At 40.7% G+C, this 16,132-nt stretch overlaps 1 protein-coding gene across 3 annotated transcripts in view; it reads right to left on the reverse strand.

Moving 5' to 3' along the window:
- SH3RF1 (SH3 domain containing ring finger 1) overlaps positions 1–14,886 on the reverse strand; it is a 49,502-nt gene extending 34,616 nt beyond the window's left edge. The window contains exons 1-2 of one of the 3 annotated variants that reach the window (XM_081926007.1): positions 14,726–14,886; positions 10,717–11,198 (exon numbers count right to left, since the gene is read on the reverse strand). In XM_081926007.1, coding sequence (XP_081782133.1) covers positions 10,717–11,097 — 381 coding nt within the window. In that variant the 5' untranslated portion in view covers positions 11,098–11,198; positions 14,726–14,886. The other 2 variants (XM_081926008.1, XM_081926006.1) reach the window with 2 other exon arrangements.
- Positions 14,887–16,132: the final 1,246 nt, after the last annotated feature.

Genomic DNA, 16,132 nt, shown 5'->3' on the forward strand with positions numbered 1-16,132 from the left:
GCAAGAGTGCTTCGACACAGAATCCATGGGCCACACAATGAATTAAATTTCTGTATCGTAAATTAAAGTGCTTGTCATATATTCAGTATTATTTAATATACACAACATAGTTAATTATAAGGTACGGGTAAAGGTACCCCTGACCGTTACGTCCAGTCGCGGACGACTCTGGGGTTGTGGTGCTCATCTTGCTCTATAGGCTGAAGGAGCCAGCGTTTGTCCGCAGACAGCTTCTAGGTCATGTGGCCAGCATGACTATGCCACTTCTGGCGAACCAAAGCAACGCATGGAAACGCCGTTTACCTTCCCACCAGAGCAGTACCTATTTATCTACTTGTACTTTGACGTGCCTTCGAATTGCTAGGTGGGCAGGAGCTGGGACTGAACAACGGGAGCTCACCCCATTGTAGGGATTTGAACCACCGACCTTCTGATCGGCAAGCCCTAGGCTCTGTGGTTTAGACCACAGCCCCACCCGCGTCCCTATAGTTAATTTTATATATATATATATAATTAAATACACAATAAATAGACCTAATAGATTTAATTTTTAAACAAATTTAATACACAAACATATGTATGTGATTTCATTAACAACACATGACACAAATAAATATTTAAGGCTTTAATATGATTTTTTTCTTGAATGTTGCTGAGGGCTACCAAAAAGAAGTTGTGTGGGCCACATGTGACTTGCAGGTTGTGTGCTCCAGCTCTTATCTAAATTCTTCTGGGTATGCAGTGAGATATGCTGCTTTGAGAAAGCTTTAAATCAGAGGTGAGAAGAAGTAGATCAGAATCTACTGAAAGATCTCTCTAAGCAGATTCAGCAAAGATTTCTGACTCCCATTTGTGATTAGCAAGAACTTCTAACTTCTTGCAAAATGACATGCACACATCTCAATTATAATGTAATAACCTGAGAGGGCAGGTTGTGGAAGGATTCTGAGCTCAGTTGAGTTCTGGTACTGAAAACAAATATTACATACTGCCTGCACATTAACATTTGAAAGATCAGTGAATGGGAAATCAAGTCTCCATTGGCAAATGTAACTGAGCTGCCATTAGTTATAAAGATGAAATATGCAACAAATTATAGCTTCTTCTGATCACTTGATATAACAGCTTGGTTTACATTTCAAAACCACCCATTACATGGCTTTAAAGATAGAAATTGTATGCATTCCCTTTTTAAATTTAGAAGTGACTTGAGTAGTTTTTGTTGTCTTTTAAGGGAAATTTATTAAGTGACAATAAAGGACCTTTTTTCTTTTTTAAGAACACAAGCAAATTTTTTCTCACTGGCCTTTACTATTCTACAGACAATAACTGCTCAGAGTTGAAATGACCTTTGCACCTCCACCTACTTTGTTTCCTTTTGGAATGTCATTCATCCTTTTGAAACACAATTCAACTAATTATTGCCTTATTTTTTCCTCCTGCATTTTTCTACTTTTCAGGAAGTGGGTATCACTGTACAAGCAAATGAGGTTTCATCTTCTTCTGGCAGGATAATCAAGGACAAATATGTACTAGTGTTAGATGTCATACATTGCTGCCTGCAGTATCTGCAGGGTGGGGCAAGAGTACCAACTAGTCAGTATTTGATTTGCCCAACTAGGAAAACTACTCTGTGTATTTTGCTAATACACTTACACTTGTGAAAACTTCTAAACAGCACTTACAGGTGTTTCTTAAGGTACCACATGTACAGAATCAATTCTATATATACACAAGAGATGGTATCCAACAATTTCTGTCTACTAATGGAAGGGAGAAAAGCCAAACCTAGAGAATATAACCCCTGACCAATTAATAGATACTTATACTTGTTTTAAGTTTTACTAATTTTATCTGTTTTAAGGCTAAATATTTTAATGTATACTTGTTTTAATAGGTTTGCAAATGTTATATATTTTATTGAGTTTTATTATGTATTACAGAGCTTTTTGATTAAGCGGTTTTAAATATAAACTCGTATGTAGTCTATAACAACTCAAGCTGTTGGTTAAGGCAGCTCCCTTAGGGTTTTAGACTTTGGAGAAAACCTGCTGCCTTGGGAGATGCCAGAATGCAAAATTTGGTAATGAAAAGATAATGTGTGATAGTCAATATGGTAAAAAATGTTTCTTAATTAGCTCAAATGTTGCTGTTCCACCTGCAAGTAAAATCTATTAGGCTTCATCATAATCCAAATTAAACAATTAAAACTGTCATGTAAAGGGAATATTTAATTTAACAACCTGCTCATTCATGACTGTAATATTTCTGAAAAACTATAAGAAGCTCTGTAAAAAAATCTTTTCATACCCAACCAAAGAGAATTTAAGTTAGCTCTTTATGGCAATTTTATTAGCGCACAAATGGTTTGGTAAATTATTGAATTACATACAATGCGCACAAAAAAGGGTATACAGGCCATGGATTTCTTTGCCTGTGCAGCTTGAAGTTATGGTTAATTTCTATATGCTTTTTTCCTACTAAAGTCTGATTTCATTTTCCAGACAGTTACAAGTTAAGGAATAGACAGCAGATAAAGGTAAAGACTTGCTATAGAGCTATTTCCTCCATGGAATTTTAAAAAACTTTATTAAGTTAAATGCTATAAATGTCTACAGAGACATCTTTAAAACAGAGAAATCTTTACAGTATCTAAAAAACATTTCTGTAACAATCTGCCTGGCTGTATGAATCAATGATGTCCTGAATATACCTTCTCATCTCTGCCCTCACTATTTAATTTTCTGTCATCACTTTTCTGTCATCAGTGCATGATGTCATCAGTGCATGAAGCTATGCAGTGAAAAGAAAGTAACAGGGATGCAGAAGCTGAACAACAGGTTCACAGTGAACGCATGCAAAATTGTTGTTGTTTTTGTACCTTCTACTTCATCTGCAAAAGAATATATAAATTTGCAAATCACCCAAGGCATAGGCAAATTTTATGCAAATTTGTACCTCTTTTGTGAATGGTAGAGAGGGCCCAATAGACATATTGTACTAGGCACAGAAAATCCCAGCATCTCAGAAAATCATAGACTCAGTATGCACCAGCCATTAGTAGTATATTATTGACCAGGCAGGTCCCAGAGTTAGCTGAAAAGCACTGAAGTGTATGGAGTGATTATTCAATTATCAGCAAGTGAAGTTACTGCTTTTCTGAACCACACTAGTGTTTTCATAATACCCCTTTCCTCAACCCAGATAACAAAACTGTCCTTTTTTTATAAAGAAAAAACAACAACAACAAAACTGTAATGACAACCATGGACTGAAGTTTAGAAACGTAGCAGATAAAAAATACTGAACACACCCAGTACTTAAATGACCAAATAGAGCCTAGAACTTTGAAATGGTCTGTCTAGCTCAGGCATTCCCAAACTTGGCCCTCTAGATGTTTTGGGACTACATCTCCCATCATCCCTAGATAACAGGACCAGTGGTCAGGGATGATGAGAATTGTAGTCCCAAAACAGCTTGAGGGCCGAGTTTGGGGACGCCTGGTCTACCTAGACAAAGCAAGTCATTTATCTAAACTATAGGAGTTACTATAGGAGTTACATTAATTTCCAAAGGTTTAAGTAAATATTAATCATTTGTGCAGTGCTTGTACAATAAAAGTATTCTCACAAATGTATAAAAAATCTAGAAACCTACTTTCAATTCATTTTACTTGTTTAAATTTAAATATGCATTAGACATGCTCTTCCTTCTAATTCTCTGGAGAGCAAAGAGATTTGTTGCCAATTTATAAAGAAATTAGAACAGGCTCTTGCTCCTACACAAAATAAAGGAGCTTTGTCTTAAAGACTACCAAACAAATTATGACCACAGCTCAGAGTATGTTGGGCAAGCTTTGCACCAGCCTGGAATCCTTATGAGGAAGAGCTGCTCCCTAGCAGGCATTGCTATAGGTGAGAGACTACCAGAATGAACCGGACGGAAGTGGGGGGGCTTCTCCACTTGCCTTGCCCCCTGCCCACAGGACCTTATAAGGTGAAGATGCTGCTTACGTATTATTGTCTTCTCTAAACGTTTTTGCAGGCTATGTTTTTTGGCAGGAGCACATCACTTGCATGCATTTTAAATCACATTTTCCTGGGAATGACAAGTTCAGATACAGAATAAACAGAATCTACACTGTTCAGACATGGACTCAAAGAGAAGCCAATGCTATTGTGGCATTGCTACAGAGAGTGTCCCAATTAAAATACAGTATTATCAAATCTGGTTTCAAGTTAACTTGCAATATCTGTTCCTGTTGGTAACATAATCAAATACTGCACATTCAAAAACTGGCCTTACTGGTAACATCTCATACTTGATGTGGGCAACAATATTAAAATGGGCTAAACATAGTATTTCTTGAGCAAAAATTTAAAAATAAGCATTTTACAGATTACTTAATTTTTTATTCCATCATGCTCTGGCTTTTCCAAATACAACCAACTACACTTTACCCAACGTTTCTTCAATGTGTTTTTGTAAAACTGCTTGAAAAGTTGAGAGGACTAGACAGCTGTAAATAAAAACACTTCAGTACAATACTCTACTAATAAAACCTCATGCAAGATTATCAGTCTTCTTTTATTCAAGTAACTGACTAATCCTTTTAAAAGTAGTATTCACTGTTTAAAGATGTCAGAAGAGCTGTATATCTCATTTATGGTTCACAAAATTATAAATTTGGCTACTATCCTTAAAAAATCTGCTGCTGCTATACAAGTATTATTTAAAAGCTTGTTTTAAGGAACTATGTGAAACAGAATGTGCAGGGAGTGTCTCGTATATATCCGCACTAGAATGAGCTCACCTGGAAGAAACCAAGAGAACAGAACAAAGTTTATTTCCTTGAAAAGAACATATTAAGCTCCAGGAAACTGTTTCAGTACTCTAAGTACTTCAGCAAGATGCAATCAGCTTAAAACTTTTCATGTTTGGAATTAGAGAACTTGCACAGATTCTCTCTATTTCAAAGATTCTCTCTACTTCATACAGTAAGAGAATACCTGCATTTCCAGTAATGAATATGGCAACATATATTTCCTAGTAGATTACAATAGCCTCCTTTCTGCTTCTGTCTGGCCAGTAAACTACTCAAGCATTTTGCAAGCCCAAGGAAAACAATAGTTACTAACTTAAGGATACTGTATAAGTTAGTAACTATTGTTTCCCTTGGGCTAACTATTGTTTCATCCTGATTCCAGGGTCAGATGCTACTTTACTTTGTATTAATCTTCCCTGGAAAGCTGTATAAAACACAGAGATGTGACTCTAAATACACCTGTAGCAAGAATTCCATTGGAATTTTTGAATGGAATAAATAGGGTTTATTCTTTGATAAGTATTCTTAGGACGGTAGCCTTAATTTTGTAAAAAATGATATGATATGTTTTCAGGTCAACCATGTTAAAGACTGATGCACTAATCTCCCCCAAACAGCCATTATTCTGTTTCCTGTGGCCTATCTCTTCATTGGCTTAGAAAAGCAAAAAGAGCACAGATGAGTCTCTACACAAAGAGAAAGTAGTCGTCTTTTGGCAGTCTCAGCTCAAATTAAGCCCTGAAGCTCTAAGTCTAAACTACAATAGAAGGTTTCATGATCATTATGTCACTCATGGGTGATCCACAGCACTGAGAAAATGCTGTTTAGCCTGCAGTATAGAAACTATTGATAACATAGTGAAAACCTATTTCAAATCAATCCCATTATAGTATTTCTAGTCAACCATTCTAGTTAAGAAATAAATCACAGCTATTTTTTTTATGAACATTACTAATATTTCAGCAAGGTAATATTAGTTCTTTTCAAGTTGCCATCAAGGTTTAAAAAGAGGTTTAGTTTTAGGATTGTATTCTATTTGCACAATCTTATACATGTTTACACTGAAGTAAATCCCACCGAGTTCAGAGGTTTACTTGCACATAAGTAGGTTTCTGATGGATAATATTAAGTAAAAGCTAATCAGAACTTACAGCTTTTTAAAATTACAGCTTTTTTAAAAATTCATACAGTCATACCTCGGGATAAATATGCTTCAGGATAAGTATTTTCGGGTTGCACTCCGTGGCGACCTGGAAGTAACAGAGTGCATTACTTCCGGGTTTCGCTGCTCGTGCATGCGCAGACGGTGAAACTGATGTCATGCGCCTGCGCAGCAAAATGCGACCCACGCAGACGCGTCTTACGTTCTATTCAGGATGCGAACAGGGCTCTGGAACAGATCCCATTCACATCCTGATGTACCACTGTACTAAAATCTATGTATTTAGACTACATAAATAATGGACTCAGGCAGAAAAAAATGGTAAAATATCTTCCATAAAAAGCTTATCAGTCCAGTCATGGGTCCTTGACATCTGCAGGACCTTCCACAATCATACAAAGCTCTTGCTCAAACTTCTTCACAGAATTGGATGTTGAGAACAGTTATATATTATATATTATGTAAAGGCAGTGTGGAACATCTTGATGTTGTAGCAGCATCAAGGATGCACTGGAGCACACAGAGGGTTCAAGAACCAGGGACATATATATCTAGCTAAGATATGTACATAAAGCTAAAATTCCAATTTTAAAAATCTAGGTAGATTATTGAATACATTGATCCAATTAGTACAGAGTTTTTCTCCCACAAAACAAGATAATTAAAGTTTATATACTGCTGACAAGCATTTCAACAAGACTGAATCTGTAACTGCAGTTAATGAGAGAAGCAACAAACAAAGCTACTCTGCATTATGTGGCTTTTCTGTGGTTATGGATGCCAATACACAAAAATTCAAATACAGAACCCATTACAACAAAGTTAAAAGATTACCACAAAGCCACATAGCACAATTTGAGAAACCACAAATTCTATCACAAGACGTTAATAAATCATAAAAAGAAGTCACAACATCTTCTAAAAAGGGCACTTAATGGTTTAGTATTTCCTTAGAGTATAAAGCAGATTGTATGATTCAATAGCACTCATCTAAATTCATTTAATTCAACATAACAGCAGCTGTCACTAGTTTTCCCTGTAGCTGATTTCCAAAGTCTCAGAAATCTTATGCCCAGTGAAAAAGACTACTGAAATTCTAACACCCAGTGTTTGGAGGGTCAAAGTGGTTGACAGTGAGCTATGGTGGAAGTGTAATAGATCAGTGGTAGAGCATCTGCTTTGTAAGCAGAAGGTCTCAGATTCAGACTCCAGGTAGGGATGGGAGATACATGCTTTCCAGCTCATCATCAGGAGAGAGAAATAGCTTCCCAGTGGTATCCATTTGTCAACAAAAATATATCATTTCCTTGAACTTTGAGGGTGGAAGGGTCTCTTGCTTTCAGACAGATCATGACCCTTCCATAGTCAAAGGAATATAGGAAGCTGCCTTTATGCCACATTAGACCATGGTCCATCTAGCTGAGTATTGTCTACAATGACTGGCTCCACTGGATTTAAACCAAGCTTCTTTCCTAGTTCTATCTGATGTCAGGAATTGAATCAGGAACCTTCTGCAAGCAAGCCATGAGTTCTGCTGAGCTACAGCCCTTCTGAACATACAAAGAGCTGAGGAACAAAGAAAGACTTGGCCCATCTCACAAGAGACTAGGACATGCTCAGCAAAAAAAAAAAAAAATTAGCATGGCTTTAAGTGCTTTTAAGAGCCAGTGTGAGGTAAGTGAACAAGTCTGCCCTACCGTAAGGAAGGGAATCACACTCTCTTTGTGCCATGTTTTAGAAGCATTCAGAAATAACCAGAGATGTTATAGCCTAGTACAGGATAAGATATTTATTCCCTTCTTCTCCTAGTCCTCTTGATGAGTAGGGTGATTCACTCATGCCATATTGGGTGGTACAGCACACGGAAGGTGCAAGAAACCTCCCACCATTTCAAAAGGTGTCCTACCCCTATTAAAGTTGAATTCATGACACTGTGATAAGGGGTCAGCTTCACCCCATGCCAGTTGCAGAGACAGAGTGTCTTCTGTGCCCCCATCCAGTCAAGTGTGGGGCAACCCCCCACTCTGTTCTGTATAAGAAACCTTTTGGGGGGGAGCTGGCGGCTTGAAGCTGGCTAGGAAACAGTGTGTTGGCTACCAAGGACAGACACATTGTTAAATAATTTCCGTCTGTTCATTTGTTAATATTATCTCAACCCACTGTTGCTACTTTTTCTTGCAGTCCTTATTCAGGAGTTACCAACATGGTGGCCACAGGCACCATGACAACTGTAAAAACTAACAAAAACCTTCACTTGAACCACAGGCTCGCTGAGTTTCCTTTTTTAAAAAAAAGGTCTCTAGTCCTCCTAGAAACAAAGTTATAAAACAAAAGAAATTCCTTAAAACATACCCTTCTAAGCAATTTCCATTAAATGAACCATCCTAGATGCTCCTGCCTGTCATTGTTTGTAGCCAATGAGTGAAATCAGAAAAAGCATTTTTGAAAAACGGATTAAAACTTCAGGAAACCTACAAAATGTTATGAAAGCACACTATGTGCTGGCATATCACATGTATGATCAGGATAAGGCTCAAAGAAATAGCACACTGTGTGTGCATAGATGTCTTGGGAGCAATGTGCCTGTTAAAATTCAATCTCACTTTTGAAAAAAGATAAATTATGTTAGCCTTCATACTTGTGGAGACAAGCCTGAAAATGTGTGCACACGTGTCTATATGTTTAAAAGACTCAAACAAAGAGAGCAGATAAGAACCTTCCACTTGATTTATCCGCAATTTCTGAACTTGGCTGGTAAGTTCACATATTTTTAGAAAAGGCAAATTCCCACCCCCACAAAATATCAAATGCAGTGAAAAGTACAATGAAAAGGGGATTGCAGAACAGTACATAAGTACCAGCTTTGGTCTGGCATATTCTGTTATTGTGAAATAGATAAAAGGTATCTGCACTTATAGATCATAGAAGACCACACCCCTCTATCAGCAATTGGTTGCATATCTATAGTAATTTGGCTATAGGATATTCTCACGTTTGTTCTGAATATCATAAAGTCAAGTAACAAAATGAAAAATACTTTAAACGCTTAGATGCCTTAAGGCCTCTGTTCTCTCCCTGCACTACTTGAACTATTACTCTGTCTAAATACAATGCATTCTTCAGAACTGATGAAGCACTTAATCACTGCACAACGAACGCAAACCATACCCAGAGGCTCTCTATGTGCAAGCATCACTGGATAAGAAATAAAGACTTTTAGAAAATCTGATCTGACCTGCCACTGGGCTAAAGCAAAATTAGGTGAATCATCTTATAAAATTGTATTTCCAATTACAGGGTCAAGGTTGAATTGTAATAAATCCAACTCCTAAGGTTGGTATCTAACACATTCAACAACATAAATACCAAGAAAACAAGTGAAAAGACAGATGCCTTTAAAAATGCTTACAACTTCATTTGGCAACACTAGGGAAGATTCTGAAAACCTCTAAATCCAGAAAATTATTACCAGAGAACATGAAGCAGCAAATACTCATAACTCAGATTGTAAATAACTGAAAACTTGATAGCCTTAAATAGGAAAATGTGGACAACCCTTTATAAAAGGAGCTTCTAAGACATCATATTGATCACAATCAGTTTCCAATGTTTTTGCAAATGTGTCACCACCCTCTTGTTAAGGAGGGTCAGCAGCTACCTTTCCTCTCAGTTTTGAAACTGAAGAAGTTGGTTGCACAATTATCTCTTCTCCTCCCCAGCTCCAGCATCAGGAGGAAGGCCAGGGGTTGTTTGGATACTGTTTGGTCAAGACACCTGGAGAACTTTAACTTTGTAGAGCCAAAATTGCAAGCCTACCATCAACCATTTCCTCCTTCAGAAGAGACTAGGCAGCTCAGCAGAGGCACTGCAGTGCTTCCTCTGAGCAATGCCCAAGCTGACATACACCCCACCTCTCCTTTCTGCAGGATGGTGAGGCCTTTCCTTAGCACTGTTCAGCAGACACACCTGAAGTGTCTCAGCTACACAGGTCAAATAAACAAGGAATGGGGAAGTGGAAGAAACCCATCAACTTCAATTTCTGGACTAGTCAGAAAGATCAGACAAAAACTGCAAAATCTCGATCATAACTAATCAACAAAGTATAGTATTAGGAATTGATGTCAGATGTAATTAGTATGCAAATTTTATACTTTCAATTCAATCTTATTCTTAACCCTGTTCAACAGATGAAATCAAGTTTAGGACTATGGCCTAAAAATAAGTTTGTTCACTTTCTCCCTCTCTCTCTCTCTCACACACACACAGTCACAAATTACAAGGCTGGAAGGTTTCCAGGGAGGTTTTTAGTCCATATCTGTCACTAATAACAGCATTAATTATAGTCATTCACATTTAATAATTCTAGAAGACTGTAAAAGCACTCTCAAGGGACAAAGTACTTTCTCATTTGTTTGGTGGTAGAAGGCAGACATGAGGGATAATAGGCAGGAGAAAGACTCCAGTGGTATAAAAAATTCCGTCTCTTCATCTTCTTCAGCTACAGTGAGGAATGGACTAATAGGCTGGGTTTTCCAACTAAGCCATTTGCATGATCTTCTGTTGACTCATCACATTTCTATGAGTCTTATGTTGAGATTCCTACATTGCAGGGGGTTGGACTGGATGACCCTTGGGGTCCCTAATTATCTTTTATTGTTAAAGCAAATCAACAGCTATCACCAAAATGAATATGTGTGTCTCTTGCATGAATTACATATTGGACACTTACCCTAACAGGAGGACTCCGTGCTTGTACTCTCTGCTGCTGGTTACTTTGAGAACTCTGCAGGTCTTTTGGAATGCAGTTAGCAACAGTGCTAGTCTGGACCCTTAATGAATTTGTGCAACTCACCACACCACCAGGTTTCCGGGGCCTCTGCTTGATGCCATCCAGTAGTCGAACCAGCAAAATATTACTGGGAAGTTCATCAACACTGCAGTCTACTAACGTCCTGCATTCTGGACATCGAAGCTCGTTTCTGGAGCTCACAATGCCCAACAGACACCGCTTACAAAATGTATGTTGACAAGGCAATACTTTTGCGGAAGCATCAAGGCGTTCTAAGCAGACAGGACACTCCAACAAATCCAGTAAGGCTGACTCATCCATCTTTTATCTAGTTCACCAAGGAATAAGCTTTTGCAAAATTCATATCCTTTCTGAACATGTTAGGGAACTCATGTTATATCCATGCCTCTTCACTCTTCTCTCTGAAATTGTTTGCAAAGAAAGAAAAAGAACAAATATTAATAATAATGGGAAATGGAGGGAGGATGTTTCAATACCAGAAATCTTGCTTCGAGCGTGTGTTCTTACAAACCGGTAACATTAAAAACCATGAAACATTTCTCTAAACAAGGATCACTTAGAAGTATTTGCGTTCAATGTGAAAACTAGCCCCCCCTCCCACTTTGATATGTTAAGAAACACGTGGGTCAGGAATAGAAGGCTGGTTTTTAAATATTAGCTGGTCTCACCAAAGTAGTTTCTATAACAATGAAATATATTGTTTTCCACACATGGGTCTAAAGCAGGAGCGGGAAACCTGTGACCCTCCAGGTGTTGCTGGGGTACAACTCCTGTCATCCTGACCACTGGCAAGGGTAGCTGGAGTCTAACAGCATCTGGAGACTGGGTTCCTCATCCCTTATCTAAAGAGACAATCTTATTAGTAAACTACTTAACTGAAGTGTACTGATCACCGGGATGAATTGTTCTCTGTTTATTACCTGTCAGTGGTGAAATTCAATAATACAGTGGTTCCTCTGGTTACGTACTTAATTCGTTCCAGAGGTCCATTCTTAACCTGAAACTGTTCTTAACCTGAAGCACCACTTTAGCTAATAGGGCCTCCGCTGCGCCGCCGCTGAGCGATTTCTGTTCTCATCCTGCAGCAAATTCCTTAACCCAAGGTATTATTTCTGGGTTAGCAGAGTCTGTAACCTGAAGCGTATGTAACCTGAGGTACCACTGTAATAACAACCGATGTCTGAGTATCACTAAACTTGGTACCTTTGTTTACACAACATGTGTAGTCTACTGTATACACTACTGCAATAATTATTTAACCCTCTGCACATTTTCATGCTACTTCATCCATTCTACACATTTTTCTTTCCTTGATAGATCAAATATATACAAGAAACCTATAGATACATTAAAAACTGCATAGCTTTAACTTTAGCACTGGTTGTAATCTAATTTAATTAGGAGATATGTCTTTGAAGTAAGTACCTTGATAACCAAAGTTTAAAACAAAAAGGGTCCAATTTTTTTTATAAATGTTACTATCAGATCACAATTATATGTTAAAATCCAAATGTCACAGTAAAAAGACACAATGGACAGGGCCAGAAAATGGTGCAACTAGTTCACATGTCCTTAAGTTTCTAAGGCTTGTGTTTCACAAATTGAACCCCATCCCCAGCAAATCACTCTTGAAAATTAGGGAACTTTTAAAAACAGATTGGAGTATGGTTGAGTGTCTGGTATTCAAAATCAAAAGTCTCATTGGGTGCATCTAAAGTAGCTCTTTGGATCACAGCCAGCAGGATCTTTTAAGATCTCAAGTTCTTGAAAACACCCATTGTCATCAAACTTTGAAACTGCTTAGGAAAAGAAAGGGGGAATAACTACATCAAATGGAATGCTGCATGTATTTGTCAGCCATACATTGGCCATGCATCCAACTACAGCAGCTATCAAAAATCCAACAAGAGCAAACTAAGTACTGTATTTAAATAATTTAGTTTTTGCAGCAGGCTTGTGAAAAATGAAGAAAATTATTCTCATAAGCAAGACTACCCTTTTAAGAAACAAACAATTAATAACTATCCATTACACAGGCTTATTATTACATAAGCATTTTCATAGGTAGAGATTTGGGAACAAGCATGCTTAAGACGATTTGAGTAAACAGCAAGCAGCAGGAAGCTATTAATATAGGATAATTGTAAGGCACAGCAAACAGACAGAAATCAAGAAGACGCCTACTAGGAGGTTTGATTATGAACGTGAGACTTCCTTAAAAGTTCACTTCAGGGGCAGATTAAAAAGACACGAGGAGAAAGCCCAAGGCGCACAAGGAAAAGGATTTTGTAAGGCAGAAAGAAATAATAACCAAGCCGAACTTGACAGACAGAGCGCCTTCCTTTTGAGATCCGGAGAGCTGTAAATTAAACATTATGGCTTCCAGTACGTGCATAGGATACGTTATAGGAGACGCAACACCTCGACACACAAGGCAGGCGGAGAAGCCCATCTACAAACACACAAACGCAAAAAAGGGGGGGAGAGGTGGGGGGAAGTGTGTAAAGGCTCTCCCTGGTCTTGGGAAAACATGCATTAAAAACACACACAAGGCACCGGCTTCCCATACCCGGGAGACCGCTGGAGGGCGAGTGCGGTCTCTATGGAGATTTAACTGGCGGCGGTGTCTCGTTACCAAAGGTGGACAAACAGCGGACTCGCACACAGCCCTCTCCTCACAAGAGAGAGTAGGCGCCGAGGGAGGGAGGGAAGGAAGGCTCCGTCTCCCGAGAGCGTCTTAACCCGGCCCCCCAGGCCCCGGGAAGGCAGCGCGGCACCGCCGGGGACAAGGGGCGCTCCCTCCCCTTCCCACCCCCACCCCCGTTAAACTCACCATCTCCGCGGTGGCCGTTGGAGAGAGAGAAGGGAAAGAAAGCAAAGGAGCCCGCCCGCCTTCCTTCCTTCTTCCCGCCCCCCCTTCCCCCTCAGCCTTCGCTTTCGCGCCTCTTTGTTCCCGTGAGGAGAAGCCGCCGCGTTCCGTCTCTCTCTCTCTCTCTCAGTCTCGCAACGCGGCACAGCTCTTTTCTACGCTTCTCCTCCTCCTCTTTTTCGCCGCCTCCCCGCCCCGAAAGGGGTCTGACGCGAGAAGCCGCCCCGCCTTGAGGAAGGAGCCAAGCCTCCGAGGTGGGGAGCGAGGAGTCTCTGGGCGCGCAAGCAAGCGAGGGAAACCGCCTGCCTCCCTGGCTCTTCCTGGAACTCCTGCCTCCCTGGGCGGGCGGAGCTCCGGGTGCGTGTCTGCCCCGCTCCCTCCCCGTCTCCCTGAGGGGAATTGTGTGGGGGAAGAGAGAAAGAGAGCGCAGCCCTTCTGAGGAGCTCCCTCCCTCCCTCGCCAACCGCCGCTCCCTCCCCGCGGAACATCCCCGCTCCCGCCCGCCCATAAGGAGCCCTCTCTCTCTCCCGCCTCATGCCTGCCTGGATCCAGCCCCAGCCGCCCGCCCACTCATTTCCCTCAGGCAACCCTCTCTCTCTCCCGCCAACCTCCGCAGAGTCCCTTCAGGGGACAATCTCAACCCGCCGCCGCCTCCTTTTTTGGCTGCTTCACCCTCCACGCCGCAGGCAGGGCAAGGAGGTGAACCAGCCGGGCAAGCTGACGCGGGCCGGGTCGGGGAGAGAGGGCTGGAAGTCAACGCCGGCGAAGCGCACACCTCCCTTCCCTCACTCTCTCTCACGGTGCTTGGCGGTGGCTGTTGCCCGCCCTTTTCTTTCAGTCAAAAAAAGAAAGGGAGAGATACGGTTCATTACGAACGAAATAAGGCCGAGGAGGTGGTCATAATAAAGTGGGGTGGGGGGATGTATGCAGCTGTAGCAGGAAAATAATAATAATAATAAATAAGTGCAGCGAAAGCACCATTGGTCCCATCCGAGTGGCTCGCAGGAATGGTGACCTTTCTGCCACCCCCAACCCGGGAAAGACTTCATAATCTCTGACCATCTCTTCCTGGAATTGCCCATACGGTTCCATACTGCAAAGACTTGACTCCAGGGCAGGAATAGTTCTGCTCTGGTTATCTCAGCCCATCATCTACTGCTGCGTCAAGCAAGGACTTGCACGTCTGAACGAAAGCAACTGAAGATTTAGCACTGCAGCCAGTGCTCCCCCTCTCCCAGGCAGGACACTGCTTTGACTTGAAAGCAGCTCTGGATTTAGGGTAGTACGGGTGGTCCCCCGCCCCTTGCACAGGGTGCCATGCTCTGAGTGGGGTGCAAAATGGAGAAGATCCGTTTGGGGTGCCAGATTTTGGCCTCGCGCAGGGCACCTTATTACGAAAGATTACCAAATTGAAAGGCACCAAGGGATGAGATATGGGTAAATGCTTTCAGGTGTAGATCTGCCTTGAGGTGAGGGGTGGTAGAGGGGCCAGAGCCTTGCCTAAGGTCAGCTGAGTGTGACTGAGCCCCCCACCCATCAAGTTAAAAAAGACTATTGTAGTCAAAGTTAAGTGATACAAAGGATCGAGAAACAGCCGTTTTCTAGGACCAGGGGTGCCAACTTGAATAAAATAATGCAGACCCCAGGTAAGCCCTGCTCTGCATAATTGACCACACAACACTTGAATGGCAGTGTCCATCAACTTTGAGGGGACAGCCCCCTCAAATATGTTATTGGGGGGTCCAAAGGGATCTTGGCTCCTGTATCCAGGATCCAGGAACCAGCTGGGCCAACTTGCTTCCTGTGTCTTAGGAGCAGAGCTTTGCTGTACAGGAAGGAAGGGAGCCGTGGGCTTACGTGTGCAAAGCAGACTGCTCAGTTCAGATCTTTTCCTCCCAATATGTGGAGTGGGTGGTCTGATCAATGGAGTGATGCAGTGAGAGGTGAGCACAGCCCAACTCTTCTCCCACAGTTCTAATTAGTGTATTTGAGTCTTCAAATGGCTGCATAGGGCATAGTGTTTCTACCATTCTTCAGTATTCATTATTTCATCTCATTAATTCATAAATTGTACCAAACATAATGTTTCAGTATGGTGATTTGAAGTACACTCACAAAACACCATACTCATTCATATAAGTCTCAAAAAGAGTTTGATGATAGAACATTAACAACTGAATCACATATGTGTTTACTAAGAAATGAGCCCTACTGATTTGGTGTGGTGTCCTAGCACAGCAATTAACCAGTGAGGTTCCAGATTCAATCTCTAACACTTTGTTAAATAGATCTTGGGTAATACGGGAGTTAATAGAAAGTACTGATGGAGTATTTTTATTATGAAGTGGAAGGTAGGCTATTCATTGTAATGATGTAATAAAGATATAAGCTATTGTTTGCTGGGGGTAATGTGTTATTTGAAACTTAACTGCTTCATTTTAAAGTACAGTATAAAGTAGAGATACC

Source organism: Podarcis melisellensis, assembly GCF_964234715.1.
Source record: "Podarcis melisellensis genome assembly, chromosome: 9".
Classification (NCBI taxonomy): domain Eukaryota; kingdom Metazoa; phylum Chordata; class Lepidosauria; order Squamata; family Lacertidae; genus Podarcis; species Podarcis melisellensis.